The sequence below is a fragment of the Pseudophryne corroboree genome, chromosome 8 (assembly GCF_028390025.1).
Source record: "Pseudophryne corroboree isolate aPseCor3 chromosome 8, aPseCor3.hap2, whole genome shotgun sequence".
NCBI lineage: Eukaryota > Metazoa > Chordata > Amphibia > Anura > Myobatrachidae > Pseudophryne > Pseudophryne corroboree.
Window position 1 is genome coordinate 22,218,807 of NC_086451.1, and position 18,807 is coordinate 22,237,613.

Below are 18,807 nucleotides of genomic sequence, written 5' to 3' on the forward strand. Positions count from 1 at the left end.
TCACCTGCAGGAGGTACAGCTTGTGAATTGCCGCCAGTACTACCTCCCTGTCCTGGGGAGTAGCTGGCAAGGCTGATTTGAGGTAACGGCGAGGGGGATACGTCTCGAACTCCAGCTTGTATCCCTGAGATACCACTTGTAGAACCCAGAGATCCACCTGTGAGCGAACCCACTGGTCGCTGAAGTTCCGGAGACGGGCCCCCACCGCACCTGGCTCCACATGTGGAGCCCCAGCGTCATGCGGTGGACTTAGTGGAAGCAGGGGAGGATTTTTGTTCCTGGGAAGTGGCTGTATGGTGCAGCTTTTCCCTCTACCCCTGCCTCTGGGCAGAAAGGACGCGCCTCTAACCCGCTTGCCTTTCTGAGGCCGAAAGGACTGTACTTGATAATACGGTGCTTTCTTAGGCTGTGAGGTAAAAAAAGTCGACTTCCCAGCTGTTGCTGTGGATACGAGGTCCGAAAGACCGTCCCCAAACAATTCCTCACCCTTATAAGGCAAAATTTCCATGTGCCTTTTAGAAGCAGCATCACCTGTCCACTGCCGAGTCCATAATACTCTCCGGGCAGAAATGGACATTGCATTAATTCTAGATGCCAGCCGGCAAATGTCCCTCTGTGCATCTCTCATATATAAGACTACGTCTTTAATATGCTCTATGGTTAGCAATATAGTGTCCCTGTCAAGGGAATCAATGTTATCAGACAGGGAATCAGACCACGCTGCTGCAGCACTACACATCCATGCTGAAGCAATAGCAGGTCTCAGTATAGTACCTGAGTGTGTATATACAGACTTCAGGATAGCCTCCTGCTTTCTATCTGCAGGCTCCTTTAAGGCGGCCGTATCCTGAGAAGGCAGTGCCACCTTTTTTGATAAGCGTGTGAGCGCCTTGTCCACCTTAAGGGATGTCTCCCAGCGTAACCTATCCGTTGGCGGGCAAGGGTACGCCATTAGTAACCGCTTAGAAATTACTAGTTTCTTATCTGGGGAATGTGAAGATTGGTTACCCTGGGGTACTCGGGCGCTTTAGGGATAAGGTGTTTCACCAAGCTGCTGCCTAGATTCGGGGAGTCACCCCCACAAGTAGGTATACAAAAAGAAAATAAAAGGCTGCGCTAGTTTGATAGACTGACAATGTAAATATCTGTATATAATTAGTACAATTTATTATGAAAAAGTAATAATAATATCACCGTACTTTTGTGATAGTTATATCATAAAATGCATGCAACATATAAAAAAAAATTGAATAAAACCATGGAATGTGGATATAATAAAAATAAGGAAAAGGGTTACCCAATAGTCAGAGTAGAAAAAATTGTTTAGTGGAAGAGTCCGTTCCAAGTTATTCCCCCAGATAGTTCTGTATCCGGTGCATATATTCAATAGGAGATAAGCAGTGTCCCGTGAGATGACAATGTCCGCTAGAGGAATTGGTGCTCCTGGATTTCAAATGTCGAGCTCCTCATGCAATGCGGATTGTAGGAATGATCGGTCCAATCTGCTATTTGAGTCCTCCAACTTTATGTGGCAATCCGGAATTTGTGTGGGGGATGGTTCGGTCTTCCAGTTAATAATCTCCGGCTCTGGGTCCCTTATAAACCTGACGCGTTTCGCTGCGTTCAGCTAGCAGCTTTTTCAAATATATTTTTATTATATCCACATTCCATGGTTTTATTCAATTTTTTTTTATATGTTGCATGCATTTTATGATATAACTATCACAAAAGTACGGTGATATTATTATTACTTTTTCATAATAAATTGTACTAATTATATACAGATATTTACATTGTCAGTCTATCAAACTAGCGCAGCCTTTTATTTTCTTTTTCTTATCTGGGGAACCCCACGCTTCTTCACACAATTCATTTAACTCATCAGATGGGGGAAAAGTCACTGGCTGCTTTTTCTCCCCAAACATAATACCCTTTTTTGTGGTAACCGGGTTAATGTCAGAAATGTGCAACACATTTTTCATTGCCGTAATCATGCATCGGATGGCCCTTGTGAACTGTACATTTGTCTCATCCTCGTCGACACTGGAGTCAGACTCCATGTCGACATCTGTGTCTGCCATCTGAGGTAGCGGGCGTTTTTGAGCCCCTGAGGGCCTCTGAGATGCCTGGGCAGGCGCGGGCTGAGATGCCGGCTGTCCCAAAGCTGCGTCATCGAACCTTTTATGCAAGGAGTTGACACTGTCGGTTAATACCTTCCACATATCCATCCACTCAGGTGTCGGCCCCGCAGGGGGCGACATCACACTTATCGGCACCTGCTCCGCCTCCACGTAAGCGTCCTCATCAAACATGTCGACACAGCCGTACCGACACACCGCACACACACACAGGGAATGCTCTGACTGAGGACAGGACCCCACAAAGTCCTTTGGGGAGACAGAGAGAGAGTATGCCAGCACACACCAGAGCGCTATATAACAGAGGGATATACACTATACACAAGTGAATTTTCCCCCTATAGCTGCTTATATCACAATTTGCGCCTAAATTTATGTGCCCCCCCTCTCTTTTTTACCCTTTCTGTAGTTGTATACTGCAGGGGAGAGCCTGGGGAGCGTCCTTCCAGCAGAGCTGTGAAGAGAAAATGGCGCTAGCTGTGCTGAGGAAGATAGCCCCACCCTTCAGCGGCGGGCTTCTCCCGCTTTTTATAATATTAATGGCGGGGGTATTTGCACATATACAGTGTTATACACTGTATTATGTGCTGTTTTGTGCCAAAAGGTATAATAATTGCAGCTCAGGGCGCCCCCCCCCCAGCGCCCTGCACCCACCAGTGACCTGGAGCGTGTGGTGTGCTGTGGGAGCAAAGGTGCTGTGCGCTACCTTATTGAAGACCGGAGTCTTCAGCCGCCGATTTTCTCCGGTTTCTTCCGTCTTCTGGCTCTGCAAGGGGGACGGCGGCGCGGCTCTGGGAACGGACGATCGAGGTCGGGCCCTGTGTTCGATCCCTCTGGAGCTAATGGTGTCCAGTAGCTTAGAAGCACATGCTAGCTGCAAGCAGGTAGGTTTGCTTCTCTCCCCTAAGTCCCACGTAGCAGTGAGTCTGTTGCCAGCAGATCTCACTGAAAATAAAAAACCTAACAAATACTTTCTTTCTAGGAAGCTCAGGAGAGCCCCTAGAGTGCATCCAGCTCTGGCCGGGCACAGATTCTTACTGAGGTCTGGAGGAGGGGCATAGAGGGAGGAGCCAGTGCACACCAGATAGTACCTAATCTTTCTTTTAGAGTGCCCAGTCTCCTGCGGAGTCCGTCTATTCCCCATGGTCCTTACGGAGTACCCAGCATCCACTAGGACGTCAGAGAAAATGGCATGGCGGCCATTTTCCCAGCATTTTGCGCATGTGCAGTAACAAAATCACTGGAAAAATGGCCACCACACCATGATCCCAGAGACCTGTGCATGCGCACTAGACTATGGGACAGAGTTAGGGTGCCCTAGTGACCCTAGTGCCCACAGTCTACAGGGCTGCCGGCTAGAGAGGAGGAGCCTGAACGGAGCCTGCACACAGGCCTCCTCCTTTGTTGATTCGTCCGTTGCCAGGATATCATCATCGTGGCGCTGCCCTCACTGTACAAAGCAGTGATTCAAGGCAGGGGCGGGACCACAATGGTGCATTTCAATGTGTAGGGGCATAAGTAGGTGAGAGTAAATGAACCACCATCCAGGGTGCAAGGCTGAGGGGGGAAGCCGTTTCTGCCTGAGTAATCCCTTGTTCCAGGCTTCTGGGCAAGGAGCGTCCAACGCACCCTTAGGAGGTGTAAGGCGCTGGCTTAGAGCGCAGCACCGTGCTCAGGGCTGTATGGCAACATAAAGAGTGTCTGCCAGTGCCTGCTACAGCTGATCGAATTGCAGGAGGCTGGCCTACCTTCTCTGGAGTCCAGCAGAGCCCCCATAAATCTGGGAGTCTCCTGAGCTTGGTTACTTGTCATCTACCCCACCAGTGTTTCTGCATATGCAGCCAGTGCTATAGATGAAGCAGCCTTAGCTCTGACCGTGACCTCAGTGACAGTGACCTGAAGATGGGATTGCTCCACGCTGCAGGCTATACAGCCCCCTAGAGGCGATGCTGCAGTGTATCGCTTCTCGGCCGTTTGGCTAAGATCAAGTGTAGTATCTGCTCGAGGGAAACACAGGGTGGAGTATCTGTTCCTACACTAGGAGCGTGAGAGGTTCCTAGATGTGGAATGGAGAAACACCTTGTGGAGTACCGTGCCGGGGTGTGGCACGGCCCCTGGTCGAGAGTGGAGAAAAACTGGGCTTAGTATCTCTACTTCGTATGGGTTTCAGGATCCCCGTACGTTGGATAGGGAACGGCCTGGTTTAGTATCGACTCTCGTACTGGGGGTAGACCCTGGCATAGAGTAGGTACGAAGCTTGGTCTGGCTGAGAGACTGGGAGCGGCTCGAAGCTCGAGGTGACACGTGCCCCTGGGGCGACCTAGGGGTGCCTTAATTTGCACTGGTGCAGGCGCCTTTGCACTTTGATGGCACTAGCACTGTCACTCCCCAACTTCTGATGCACCTTTTCCTTTGCCCTGGCCTTTTGGCTAGGGCAAGGACAATTTTTTATACCCCCTCCCCGGCCTTCTGGCTGGGGCTTATTTATTTATATACGCACAGCACTTATTTTCTTGTTTCGTAAGTCACGTTCACGGTTTTTTGTTGGGGTTTAGGAGAGACCCTTATGGGCTACCCTCTCCCCTAGTTGCTGAGGCCCTCTCCTTTTGGGGAGGGCCAGACGCTGTTTTCGGTCCCCAGGGGGAAGCTTCGGCCAACCCTGGGGACACACGAGGGTCCTTCTGCGCCTCGGCAAGGAGGGACCCACAGACCCTTTTCCCCTCAGTAGGCCTTTGGGCTCTGAGGGGTTGGGGAGTAACGGGGCCCTTCTCCTTTTGGAGAGGGTCCAAGATCCTATGCCCCCAGCACGTTTGGCACAGACACTGGGTGATGAAGCACCGCACCTCGGTCTTCAAGTAAAAAAAAAATAACAACGGGTATTTGGGGTCACAGAGGTGAGAGCTTGGCCTTGTCACATACCCCAAGGCGCAGAATTTCGCATGTAATCTGTCTGTGCTGAGCGACCTGTTCTGCGCGTTCTCACTGGATATTGCTTTTGAGGTAAATACGCTACAAAATACAAAATGGATCATTTTTCGCGCTCTGCCATCGTTAGAGTACAATAATTTGAGTAGTACGGAGAGCGCGGAAAAGAGCCTGCAACGCATCAGGTGCAGAATAATGAAAACGCTTCATAACTATAAGACACACGTACAATTCTGATGCCAGTGTAAGCATTCCTCTGTGTGACCGAGCACACCCTGCAACTATTACTACGATGCTGCAAACGGGATCCCAGTCACATCCTGAGACACGCCCATGACCCTCCCATGTCATGCCCCGCATAGGCAAATGTGGGGGGGTTTCTGGTTGCCCAGAAAATAAGTCTCTCCTTTTTATTCCCCCCCTTAGCAGAGAGCGATTCCTCTGCCCCGTTAGTTCAGGGATTTTTGCTTTTCCCCCCCACTTTATACAAAGAGAAAAAATAAAATAGTGAAATTGAATCTTAGGTTTCTCTTAGGGGTAAATTTACTAAGTTTTTTTTTAGAACTGGTGATGTTGCCCATAGCAACCAATCAGATGCTACTTAATATTTATCTAGCTGTTTCTAGAAGATGATAGATAGATTCTGATTGGTTGCTATGGCCAGAGTTACTCATGTTGTTACCTTTGCAGGCACTTTACCTTGTACAGCACCATACTTCCCCCTATTGGCAGATTTTGGAATGACATTTTATTTTTAAGGAGTAGCAGATCTTGCTACGGGCACGCAGGATTTTTGCCTGGGGCGCCGCCTTTCCGGAGGGCGCCGCCGCCCCGAGGGTGCCACCGCTGTGGCAAGATCCACTATTGGTGCCCCCCTGGTGCTCGGTAGATGCGGTGCTGCGCGGTGCGCGATGAAGTCATCACTTACCGCACTGCATTGTGGGAGCGGCACATAGACACTAGGGGTCATAATTGACCTCTAGTGTCTATGCGGTGCTATGGGAGGGACGTCATGACGTCTCTCCCATAGATCAGAGGAGCGGCGCCAGCGGCCGGAGACGGAGGGCAGCAGCGGTCGGGAAGCAGGAGCGGGGATGGTGAGTATTAATTTATTTTTTCTTTTTTTTTCTTTTTTAAGCGGCGCTTCTAGGGGGCACAACTCTACAGGGACCACGCCCCTTCTCCGTGAAGCCACGCCCCTATTTTTAGCCCAGGGCACCACAAAGTCTAGATCCAGCACTGCATTTAATACATTTGGTGGCTTTTTACCTATTAGAGCTACAGAAGCACTAACTTTAATTATGGCCACGTGGAATAATGTGTATATATACTGTATGTATCTATATATATATGTATGTATGTATGTATGTATAACTGGATCTTGCGTCCTCTTTTATCAGAATGAGTACATTTCACAGCAACAACAACCCTGAATGTGCCGACAAAGCAGAGTCCGGAGTCATCGCAACCCTTCCGGCTGAAGAGGAGGTGAAGAAAAGCAGTCGAAAAATTGACTGCATCATCTGTTTTTCCAGCTACAACCTATCGAATCGGCTCCCCAGGCGGCTGTACTGCGGCCACACCTTCTGCCAGACTTGCATCAGGAGGCTGGACTCAGTGACCAATGAGCAGAGATGGATCCCTTGTCCGCAGTGCCGCCAAAACACCCCAACGCCGCGGGGAGGGGTGGCTATGCTGGACCTGGATCTGGCTGCTTTTCTGGCGGTGAAGTCGGAAAAAGACAGCCCCCGATTGGCTAGCAAGACTCTGCCTACAGACTCGGAGCTGAAAGTATTCTCCAAAAACGTCCCCGTTAGCCGGCAGCCCACGGGCAGCTGCCAAGAGTCTGTCTCTGAGCCCCGATTCCCGAGGCGGATCTGCTGTAAAAACTGGTTTTGTTGCTCTTGTTGCACTTGTGTGTGATCAGCGGGAAACTGGTGCAAAGTGAAGACTGATAAAGGGGCTCCCATAATCCTTAGTGGTGGCGTGTATTCAGGGTTATAAGGGTCTTAGCTATGAGAACACACACACACCACACACACACACACACACACACACACACACACACACACACACACACACACACACACACACACACACAGTCACACACACACACACACACACACACACACACACACACGCTTTCATCATTAGTGTTGTACTTTAATAAAAGTGTATAATCTGTAGTGTGTGATGTTAGCATTACTGTACAGCAGGGCTGGCTAACCAGTCAGAGGGAAAGAGCCCAAAAATATCTGCAGTCAAGTCAAAGAGCCGGTACCATGTGCGCGCCAAAGGCGTGCAAGCAAATAAATGGGACGTGGCCTAACTGTCACAAGGCCACGCGCCATTTTTGTGCACTCGCCTTCGAAATGACGTTTGTAGGAGCATGACCATGTGCCATTTTTAGTCACACTGAGGGCGAGAAACACTGAAACAATCCATATCCACATGAAATATACTGAAACAAGCCAGCCTCCCCCCTTCTCTCTGTGCCTTTCAGCCTCGCCCCTTCACTCTGTGCCTCTCAGCCTCCCACTCTTCACTCTGTGCCTCTCAGCCTCCCACCCTTCACTCTGTGCCTCTCAGCCTCCCCCTTCACTATGTTTCTCTCAGCCTCCCGCCCTTAAGTCTGTGCCTCTCAACATCCCACTCTTCACTCTGTGTCTCTCAGCCTGTCCTTCTTTACTCTGTGCCTGTCAGCATCCCCCCTTTGTGTCTTTCAGCTTGCCCCTTCCCTCTGTGCCTCTCAACCTCCAATCCTTCACTCTGTCTCTTAGCCTGTCTCTCTTCACTCTGTGCTTCTCAGCCTGCCCCCTTCATTCTGTGCCTCTCTGCCTGCTTCATCTTCACTCTGTGCCTCTCAGCCTTCCACCCCTCCTTCTGTATCACTCAGCCTTCTCCACCTTCACTCTGTGCCTCTCAGCCTGATCTCCCTTCACTCTGTGCCTCTCTGCCTGCTCCCCTTCATTCTGTGCCTCTCTGCCTGCTTCATCTTCACTCTGTGCCTCTCAGCCTTCCACCCCTCCTTCTGTATCACTCAGCCTTCTCCACCTTCACTCTGTGCCTCTCAGCCTGATCTCCCTTCACTCTGTGCCTCTCTGCCTGCTCCCCTTCACTCTGTGCCTCTCAGCCTGCTCCCCTTCACTCTGTGCCTCTCAGCCTGCTCCCCTTCACTCTGTGCCTCTCAGCCTGCTCCCACTTCACTCTGTGCCTCTCAGCCTGCTCCCCTTCACTCTGTGCCTCTCAGCCTGTTCCCCTTCACTTTGTGCCTCTCAGCCTGATCCCCTTCACTCTGTGCCTCTCAGCCTGCTCCCCCCTTCACTCTGTTCCACTCTGCCTGCTCCCCTTCACTCTGTGCCTCTCAGCCTGCTCCCCCGTTCACTCTGTGCCTCTCTGACTGCCCCCCTTCACTCTGTGCCTCTCAGCCTGCTATCCGTTCACTCTGTGCCTCTCAGCCTGCTCCCCGTTCACTCTGTGCCTCTCAGCCTGCTCCCCCTTCACTCTGTGCCACTCTGCCTGCTCTCCCTTCACTCTGTGCCTCTCAGCCTGCTCCCCCCTTCACTCTGTGCCTCTCAGCCTGCTCCCCCGTTCACTCTGTGCCTCTCAGCCTGCTCCCCCTTCACTATGTACCTCTCAGCCTGCTTCATCTTCACTCTGTGCCTCTCAGGCTGCTCCCCCTTCATTCTGTGCCTCTCAGCCTGCTCCCCCATTCACTATGTGCCTCTCAGCCTGCTCCCCTTCACTCTGTGCCTCTCAGCCTGCTCTCCCTTCACTCTGTGCCTCTCTGCCTGCTCCCCTTCATTCTGTGCCTCTCTGCCTGCTTCATCTTCACTCTGTGCCTCTCAGCCTTCCACCCCTCCTTCTGTATCACTCAGCCTTCTCCACCTTCACTCTGTGCCTCTCAGCCTGATCTCCCTTCACTCTGTGCCTCTCTGCCTGCTCCCCTTCACTCTGTGCCTCTCAGCCTGCTCCCCTTCACTCTGTGCCTCTCAGCCTGCTCCCCTTCACTCTGTGCCTCTCAGCCTGCTCCCACTTCACTCTGTGCCTCTCAGCCTGCTCCCCTTCACTCTGTGCCTCTCAGCCTGTTCCCCTTCACTTTGTGCCTCTCAGCCTGATCCCCTTCACTCGGTGCCTCTCAGCCTGCTCCCCCCTTCACTCTGTTCCACTCTGCCTGCTCCCCTTCACTCTGTGCCTCTCAGCCTGCTCCCCCGTTCACTCTGTGCCTCTCTGACTGCCCCCCTTCACTCTGTGCCTCTCAGCCTGCTATCCGTTCACTCTGTGCCTCTCAGCCTGCTCCCCGTTCACTCTGTGCCTCTCAGCCTGCTCCCCCTTCACTCTGTGCCACTCTGCCTGCTCTCCCTTCACTCTGTGCCTCTCAGCCTGCTCCCCCCTTCACTCTGTGCCTCTCAGCCTGCTCCCCCGTTCACTCTGTGCCTCTCAGCCTGCTCCCCCTTCACTATGTACCTCTCAGCCTGCTTCATCTTCACTCTGTGCCTCTCAGGCTGCTCCCCCTTCATTCTGTGCCTCTCAGCCTGCTCCCCCGTTCACTATGTGCCTCTCAGCCTGCTCCCCTTCACTCTGTGCCTCTCAGCCTGCTCCCCCTTCACTCTGTGCCTCTCAGCCTGCTACCCTTCACTCTGTGCCTCTCAGCCTGCTCCCCGTTCACATTGTGCCTCTCAGCCTGATCCCCTTCACTCTGTGCCTCTCAGTATGCTCCCCCCTTCACTCTGTGCCACTCTGCCTGCTCCCCTTCACTCTGTGCCTCTCAGCCTGCTCCCCCGTTCACTCTGTGCCTCTCTGACTGCCCCCCCTTCACTCTGTGCCTCTTAGCCTGCTCCCCCTTCACTCTGTGCCTCTCAGCCTGCTCCCCTTCACTCTGTGCCTCTTAGCCTGATCCCCTTCACTCTGTGCCACTCTGCCTGCTCCCCTTCACTCTGTGCCTCTCAGCCTGCTCCCCCTTTCACTCTGTGCCTCTCAGCCTGCTCCCCCATTCACTTTGTGCCTCTCAGCCTGCTCCCCGTTCACTCTGTGCCTCTCTGCTTTCTCCCCCTTCACTCTGTGCCTCTCAGCCTGCTTCCCCGTTCACTCTGTCTCTCAGCCTACTCCCCGTTCACTCTGTGCCTCTCAGCCTACTCCCCGTTCACTCTGTGCCTCTCAGCCTGCTCCCCCTTCACTCTCTGCCTCTCAGCCTGCTCCCCCTTCACTGTACCTCTCAGCCTGCTACCTCTTCACTCTGTGCCTCTCTGCCAATCCCCCCCCCCCCCCCCCCCGCACGCACACACAAACTCTGTGTCTCTCAGCATCCTCCCCCTCTATCTCTCCCCTCTCCGGTCACAGCGCTGCTATTTCACGGCACTGGCAGGCGTCAGACAGGACAGGGAGCATGGCCGTGATGTAGTGCTGATGTTGCGCTCCCGCCTCCGCTCCTGGCAGCCCTGCAAGATGGGAGGTGGCAGCGGGTCAAAGTGAGCGGTGTGTCAGGAGTGGCGGGAGCCGCATCAGTGTGAGGAGAGAGCCGCGAGATGACCACCGCTGCGATACAGCATTATATTATACAGTGCAGTCAGAGGGCGGAATTGTCTACATAGAGCAGCACTAGTATTCTGTGCAATGAAGAATTGATCAGTAAGGGTCTGATTGTCAGACAGAAGCAGCTGCATCCGCGTCTTCTGCTGCTGATACCAGCACAAGCCACTCCCCCTGGTGTACATCCGTGCGTCTTAATGCGCAAGTACCGTGACCCCAGTATCAGCAATTTTACATCCCGTAATACGGCTCGGTGCGCCTTTAGATGCCGCCATTGAAAGTTACACCAGCTCCATGCTAGGTGCAGGTTCTCCATCTGACTGTGGCCTCCAATGTGAGTGACTGCGCATCTGAGACTGCCGCCCCCGCTACACGCCTGCAGCGCTCACACTCCCATCGCACGGCCATAAGACGCATCGTGTGCGTCTACATAGTCACCTCCCAGTCACGGCCCGGGAACACCCATTACTTTTGCAATACACAGCACGTAGGTCTCAGTCGATCCTGCGACTCTGTACGCACGCTGTCGGACGCAGGCGCTGTGTGACTTTCTCGCAACTCATTCGCAACAGCATTGCATCAGACGCAGAATCAGGGCCTTAGTAACACACACCAGGGCTGAGGGCTCGTAACGGATTATCCCATGGGACCTGGCTGCAGCGGCGGAATTGTTCTACAAAGGTCCTTAGGAGGTGATTATGTAACATCACATTGTACTGAGAGTAAATGAAGTTGGGCAAGGCCGCCACTAGGGGTGTGTCACTGGTACCGGACACAAAGACAAAGGTGCGGCCATGTTGCTTCCCCAGTGGCAGGGGTGTATCTTCCTATTGGCCAGGATGGCACTTGCCAGGGGCGCTGGCCAAGGAGGGGGCGCCGCCCGGCAGTGTCACCCGCGCCAGGGGGTAGAATGACATAGTAGTTGTCACTGAGTACATCCCTTAGCAGTGCTCATCCACTGCCAGACTCTCAGAAGCGTATTGCACTCTGACACTCAGGGCCGGTGCAAGGTTTCTGGGCACCCTAGGCAAAATTTATCCTATCACCCCATCCCGTCACCTGTGCCCCGGGTTCTCTGCCCCCACCCCATCATCTGTATCCTAGCTCCTCTGTACCGCTTCCCCCTTCCCGTCACCTGTGTCCCGAATCCCCTGTCCCGCTTGTCCCAATCCCATCATCTGTATGCCAGCTCCTCTGTACCGCTTCCCCCTTCCCGTCACCTGTGTCCCGAATCCCCTGTCCCGCTTGTCCCAATCCCATCACCTGTATGCCAGCTCCTCTGTACCACCTCCCCCCTTCCCGTCACCTGTGTCCCGAATCCCCTGTCCCGCTTGTCCCAATCCCATCACCTGTATGCCAGCTCCTCTGTACCGCTTCCCCCTTCCCGTCACCTGTGTCCCGAATCCCCTGTCCCGCTTGTCCCAATCCCATCACCTGTATGCCAGCTCCTCTGTACCACCTCCCCCCATCCTGTCACCTGTGTCGAGGCTACTGTGCCGCTTTCTCCCATTCTGTCATCTGTATCCCGACTCCTCTGTGCCACTTCCCCCCCATCCCATCATCCATTTCCAAGCTCTTCTGTATCGTTTTCTCCCATTCCGCCACCTGTGTCCTGGCTCACCTGTGCTGCTTCCCCTATACCATAACCCGTTTCCTGTCTTCTTTGTGCAGTTTTCTCCCATCCTGTTACTTGTGTTCCGGCTCCTCTGTGCCGCTTCCCCCAACCTGTCACCTGCAACTCTGCTCCTCTGTGCCACTCCCCTCCACCATATCACCCATATCACGGCTTCTCTGTGCCACCTCCTCCTATTATGTCACTGTGTCCCGAATCCTATTTGCAGCTTCTCCCATTCCGTCATCTGTACCCCAGCTCCTCTGTGCTGCTTCCCCTATCCCATCAGCTGTTTCTGTCTTCTTTGTGCCATTTTCTCCCATCCCGTCACCTGTATTCCAGCTCCTCTGTGACGCTTCCCCACAACCCTATCACCCGTATCCCGGCTTCTTTGTGACAGGGCTTTTCTCTGCTACATGAATAAACCCTTTACAGCACTATCTACATGTTAAACATCAATACATCCTCTTAAAGAATTCCCACAAAATATTAGCACAGCCTCCCCCCCCCCACACACACATAACTTTAAGTCACCCACAAATGACTACAATATACCAAAATAAAACATTAATTCTCGACTCAATAATAGTACTACACACCCACCCCACATAATATTACTGCAATACCCACCTCCCCAGATTATATTAATAAACCACAGATAACAGTAAAAATCACCATAAGATACTTACCTCTGCGTGAAGGAGGTCCTGTAGTCTCCTGTCAGTCATCATGGTCCCCCCCATAGAATTGCAGAGGACTACAAGCAGGGTAAGCTCAAGAAAGTCAATCAGGACCGAAGGAGGAAAAAAGGGCGGAGCCTCATAGGAGGAGGCGGAGCCTCGGTACGGGAAGGAGAACATTGATTGCTTGTACCGGGGGAGCCACTCACTGTTAAGAGAAGGAAAGGGGGGCGGACGGAGGACACTGCTGCTGCTGCTGGCTGCGCTGCACCAGACTATGACATGTCTGTAGACTCAGCCAGACAGCAGCTGGGAGGTGCAGAAAGTGGCGGCCGCTGGTTATGCAAACCACGGCCGCCACCAGCAATAAGTAAAATAAGGATGTCTCTTTGAGAGACACCCTTATGATGCCATCAGCCTCACAGCCGCCCCCTCAGGTGCCGGCGCTCCTAGGCAGCTGCCTAAAGCTGCCTAATGGTAGCGCCGGCTCTGCTGACACTCTCTGTGACTACAGTCACAATCATGGGGAATATAGCCGGGGAGCGGGGCACTTCAAGGTATGGGGAGGGGCGAGGCACCTCCTCTTCCTCATCCCCTCCCCTTCTCATTGGTCCCACGCGGTCTGTCACCAACCACCAGTCACTACAATCAGAACCAGTCAGCAGTGCAGCATGAACATACCTGTACGTTTTATGCGGTACCGTAGCTGCACTGCATGGTCTATCCTGGCAGTCTGGATCACAGCTTACAAAGAGCTCTGTATGGAGAGGTATCTAGACCAGTGACTGCCTGTCCAGCTGTGTTGAGACTACAAGTCCCAGCACACCTTGTCAACTGGATTTGCTGGGACATATAGTGCCATCACCCCTAGAGAGGGTTTTTTAATTGTATGTATGTGTGCATATATCCCCTCGGTGTCCCTGTCTGCACCCTCCTTGTAAATCCCCCTCAGTGTCCCTGCCCGCACCATCCCTGTAACTGCCGCCTCAGTGACCCTGCCCATACACTCCTGTAATTACCTCTCAGTGTCCCTGCCTGCACCCTTCCCATAATTTCCCCTCAGTGTCCCTGCCCGCACCCTCCCCTGTAATTCCCTCTCAGTGTCCCTACCAGCACCCTAACCGTAATTCCCCCTCAGTGTCCCTGCCTGCACACTTCTTGTAATTCCCTCAGTCTCCCTGCCTGCACCCTCCCCGTAATTCCATCTCAGTGTCCCTGCCTGCACCCTCCCTGTAATTCTCCCTCAGTGTTCCTGACCTCAGCCTCCCTGTAACTCCCCCCCTTAGTGCCCCTGCCCGCACACTCCTATAATTCCCTCTCAGTGTCCCTTCCCGCACCCTCCCTGTAATTGCCCCTCCGTGTCCTTGACCTCAGTCTCTCTGTAGCCCTTCTTTCTCATTTTCCCTACCCAAATCCTCCCTGTAATTCCCCCTTAGTGTCCCTGACCTCAGCCTCCCTGGGACTTCCCCCCTCTGTGTCTCTGCCCACACCCTCCTGTAATTCCCCCTCAGTGTCCCTGCCCACACCCTCCCTGTAATTGCCCCTCAGTGTCCCTGCACACACCCTCCCTGTAATTCTCCCTCAGTGTCCCTGACCTCAGCCTGTCTGTAACTCCCGCCTCTGTGTCCCTAGGTGTGGGAGGTGGGAGGCGCCAGTTCCTTACTTTGCCAGGGGCGCTCAGACCCCTAGATACACCCCTGCCCAGTGGCACCTGTTTCAGGCTTCTGGGGCACCAGGCAGGGCAACGTGCTGCCCGCAGGGGCCCCCGGCAAATCCCTGGCTTCATGCAGAGACTTGCCGGATAAAGACGAGATGATAATGGGAGTTGTAGGCCCAATACTGATGATATTCCAAAGAAAATAATGTGGCGGGAACCATAAATTCACCCAAAAATATGGGGCCTGATTCTGAGTGCAAATGGAATACCACAATATGTACTGTACATCCTAATGCCTACACTGACACCCCCATACCTTTCCCGCACTTGATAGCAGCCACCATCAGGAGCAATACCATACAATGGAAATAGGCGTTACCCACGCGTTTCGCACAGATCTGGCTACACGGCCCACGACAATGCCAATAGACGCTTCTCCTCCACTTTTCCATTTGCCATCCAGTTGACAAAGAAGGTCAACATTAATGATGCGGTGTCTCAACATCATTAATGTCAACACCTGCAACATGTCGACATTGACAGAATGTCAATGGAAGCGTCGACATTGGCAAAACAAGTCGACCTTTCCATTAGGTTTAGGGTTATGATTAGCTTTATGGTTACTGTTAGGGTTAGCAACAGAAAGACGCTAAAAATACTGTGTCAACATTCCAACAATGTCGACATAACACACGTGTCGCCGGCGTAACAAGGGTAGGGCGAGTGTGGCACGTGCCCTGGGCGCCTTGGCAGGCCCAGGAGAGGGGGGCGCCGCCAGCGGCCAGGGCATCATGCCCCACTCGCCCCCATCACGCCGAAATGTGAGGGGAGGAGAGCGCAGCGTCTCTCCCTCCCCTCACCGCCGCCAGAGCACTAACAGCGCTGCCAGCAGCGCTGCGTGTGTCCGGTCTCCGGCGTTAGCCAATCAGAGCTTGCGGACCGGCTCCTGATTGGCTGCCGGTCCGCGAGCTCTGATTGGCTGGCGAACCGGCGCCACACAGCCGCCGGAGACCGGGAGCGGTGAGGGGAAGGAGAGGCGCTGCGCTGCACTCTCCTCCCCTCACAGACACAACAGCAGGTGAGTGACCGGGGGGGCCGCACAGTGGGGCATGTATCTGGCACAGTGGGGCACAGTGGGGCATGTATCTGGCACAGTGGGGCATGTATCTGGCACAGTGGGGCACAGTGGGGCATGTATCTGGCACAGTGGGGCATGAATCTGGCACAGTGGGGCAATGTATCTGGCACAGTGGGGCAATGTAACTGGCACTGAGGGGCATGTATCTGGCACTGTGGGGCATGTATCTGGCACTGTGGGGCATGTATCTGGCACAGCGGGGCATGTATCTGGCACTGTGGGGCAATGTAACTGGCACTGTGGGGCAAAGTAACTGGCACTGTGGGGCATGTATCTGGCACAAACAGTGGGGCATGTATCTGGCACTGTGGGGCATGTATCTGGCACTGTGGGGCATGTATCTGGCACTGTGGGGCATGTATCTGGCACAGTGGGGCAATGTAACTGGCACTGTGGGGCATGTATCTGGCACTGTGGGGCATGTATCTGGCACTGTGGGGCATGTATCTGGCACTGTGGGGCAATGTATCTGGTACTGTGGGGCATGTATCTGGCACTGTGGGGCAATGTATCTGGCATTGTAACTGGCACTGTGGGGCAATGTATCTGGCAATGTAACTGGCATTGTGGGGCAATGTAACTGGCACTGTGGGGCATGTATCTGGCACTGTGGGGCAATGTATCTGGCACAGCGGGGCATGTATCTGGCACAGTGGGGCATGTATCTGGCACAGTGGGGCAATGTAACTGGCACTGTGGGGCAATGTATCTGGCATTGTAACTGGCACTGTGGGGCAATGTAACTGGCATTGTGGGCAATGTAACTGGCACTGTGGGGCATGTATCTGGCACTGTGGGGCATGTATCTGGCACAGTGGGGCAATGTAACTGGCACTGTGGGGCATGTATCTGGCACTGTGGGGCATGTATCTGGCACTGTGGGGCATGTATCTGGCACTGTGGGGCAATGTATCTGGTACTGTGGGGCATGTATCTGGCACTGTGGGGCAATGTATCTGGCATTGTAACTGGCACTGTGGGGCAATGTATCTGGCAATGTAACTGGCATTGTGGGGCAATGTAACTGGCACTGTGGGGCATGTATCTGGCACTGTGGGGCAATGTATCTGGCACAGCGGGGCATGTATCTGGCACAGTGGGGCATGTATCTGGCACAGTGGGGCAATGTAACTGGCACTGTGGGGCAATGTATCTGGCATTGTAACTGGCACTGTGGGGCAATGTAACTGGCATTGTGGGCAATGTAACTGGCACTGTGGGGCATGTATCTGGCACTGTGGGGCATGTATCTGGCACAGTGGGGCATGTATCTGGCACTGTGGGGCAATGTATCTGGCACTGTGGGGCAATGTAACTGGCACTGTGGGGCAATGTATCTGGCATTGTAACTGGCACTGTGGGGCAATGTATCTGGCAATGTAACTGGCACTGTGGGGCAATGTATCTGGCACTGTGGGGCAATGTATCTGGCACTGTGGGGCAATGTATCTGGCACTGTGGGGCAATGTATCTGGCACTGTGCGGCAATGTATCTGGCACTGTGCGGCAATGTATCTGGCACTGTGGGGCATGTATCTGGCACTGTGGGGCATTGTATCTGGCACTGTGGGGCAATGTATCTGGCAATGTAACTGGCACTGTGGGGCAATGTATCTGGCACTGTGGGGCATGTATCTGGCACTGTGGGGCATTGTATCTGGCACTGTGGGGCATTGTATCTGGCACTGTGGGGCAATGTAACTGGCACTGTGGGCCATTTTCAGTGGCCACACCCCTTCTGCGCGCGCACATGCTTCTTTTGCTGTTTTTTTTTTTTGGGGGGGGGGGGGCGCCATTTTCCATCTTGCCCTGGGCTCCAAAAACCCTAGTTACGCCTCTGCGTGTTGGCACACTGAATGTTGACACAGCCAATATTCTCTATTAATGTCAGCATTGTGAATGTCTATAAAATATATCACACCCTTTAGTTGCTGTGCAAACGCCCGTCTACTACTGCAGCTGTAGTGAATACAAGCGTGCACAATTTTCCTTTTAAAATACCGCATTGCGATGTGTCATGGACGTTTTACAGTGTCATACACAATTGTGTCAGCTATATATGACTTTACCATTAGGCACCAATTAAGTATTAAAAAAATAAGAATTTACTCACCGGTAATTCTGTTTCTCGTAGTCCGTAGTGGATGCTGGGAACTCCGTAAGGACCATGGGGAATAGCGGCTCCGCAGGAGACTGGGCACAACTAAGAAAGATTTAGGACTACCTGGTGTGCACTGGCTCCTCCCTCTATGCCCCTCCTCCAGACCTCAGTTAGGAAACTGTGCCCGGAAGAGCTGACACAATAAGGAAAGGATTTGGAATCCCGGGTAGGACTCATACCAGCCACACCAATCACACCGTACAACTTGTGATACTATACCCAGTTAACAGTATGAATAACAACTGAGCCTCTCAACAGATGGCTCCAACAATAACCCTTTAGTTAGGCAATAACTATATACAAGTATTGCAGACAATCCGCACTTGGGATGGGCGCCCAGCATCCACTACGGACTACGAGAAATAGAATTACCGGTGAGTAAATTCTTATTTTCTCTGACGTCCTAGTGGATGCTGGGAACTCCGTAAGGACCATGGGGATTATACCAAAGCTCCCAAACGGGCGGGAGAGCGCGGATGACTCTGCAGCACTGAATGAGCAAACTCAAGGTCCTCCTCAGCCAGGGTATCAAACTTGTAGAATTTAGCAAATGTGTTTGAACCCGACCAAGTAGCAGCTCGGCAAAGTTGTAAAGCCGAGACCCCTCGGGCAGCCGCCCAAGAAGAGCCCACTTTCCTCGTGGAATGGGCTTTTACAGATTTAGGATGCGGCAGTCCAGCCGCAGAATGTGCAAGTTGAATCGTACTACAGATCCAGCGAGCAATAGACTGCTTTGAAGCAGGAGCACCCAGCTTGTTGGGCGCATACAGGATAAATAGCGAGTCAGTTTTCCTGACTCCAGCCGTCCTGGAAACATAGATTTTCAGGGCCCTGACTACGTCCAGCAACTTGGAATCCTCCAAGTCCTTAGTAGCCGCAGGCACCACAATAGGTTGGTTCAAATGAAAAGCTGATATTACCTTAGGAAGAAATTGGGGACGAGTCCTCAATTCCGCCCTATCCATAT

At 53.0% G+C, this 18,807-nt stretch overlaps 2 protein-coding genes and 1 pseudogene across 2 annotated transcripts in view; 2 read left to right on the forward strand and 1 right to left on the reverse strand.

Moving 5' to 3' along the window:
- SYCE1 (synaptonemal complex central element protein 1) overlaps window positions 1–18,807 on the reverse strand; it is an 81,942-nt gene that overhangs the window by 45,147 nt on the left and 17,988 nt on the right. The gene's annotated exons all lie outside the window — the stretch shown is intronic.
- LOC134953705 (U2 spliceosomal RNA) lies at window positions 4,097–4,220 on the forward strand (annotated as a pseudogene).
- On the forward strand, window positions 6,465–6,986 carry LOC134948049 (RING finger protein 224-like). The gene has a single exon (XM_063935806.1). It carries the CDS (start codon window positions 6,465–6,467, stop codon window positions 6,984–6,986), a length of 522 nt encoding a protein of 173 aa, XP_063791876.1.

Excerpts from the sequence above, each read along its gene's own strand:
- LOC134948049 (XM_063935806.1), top strand. The coding sequence starts at position 6,465 with ATGAGTACATTTCACAGCAACAACAACCCTGAATGTGCCGACAAAGCA.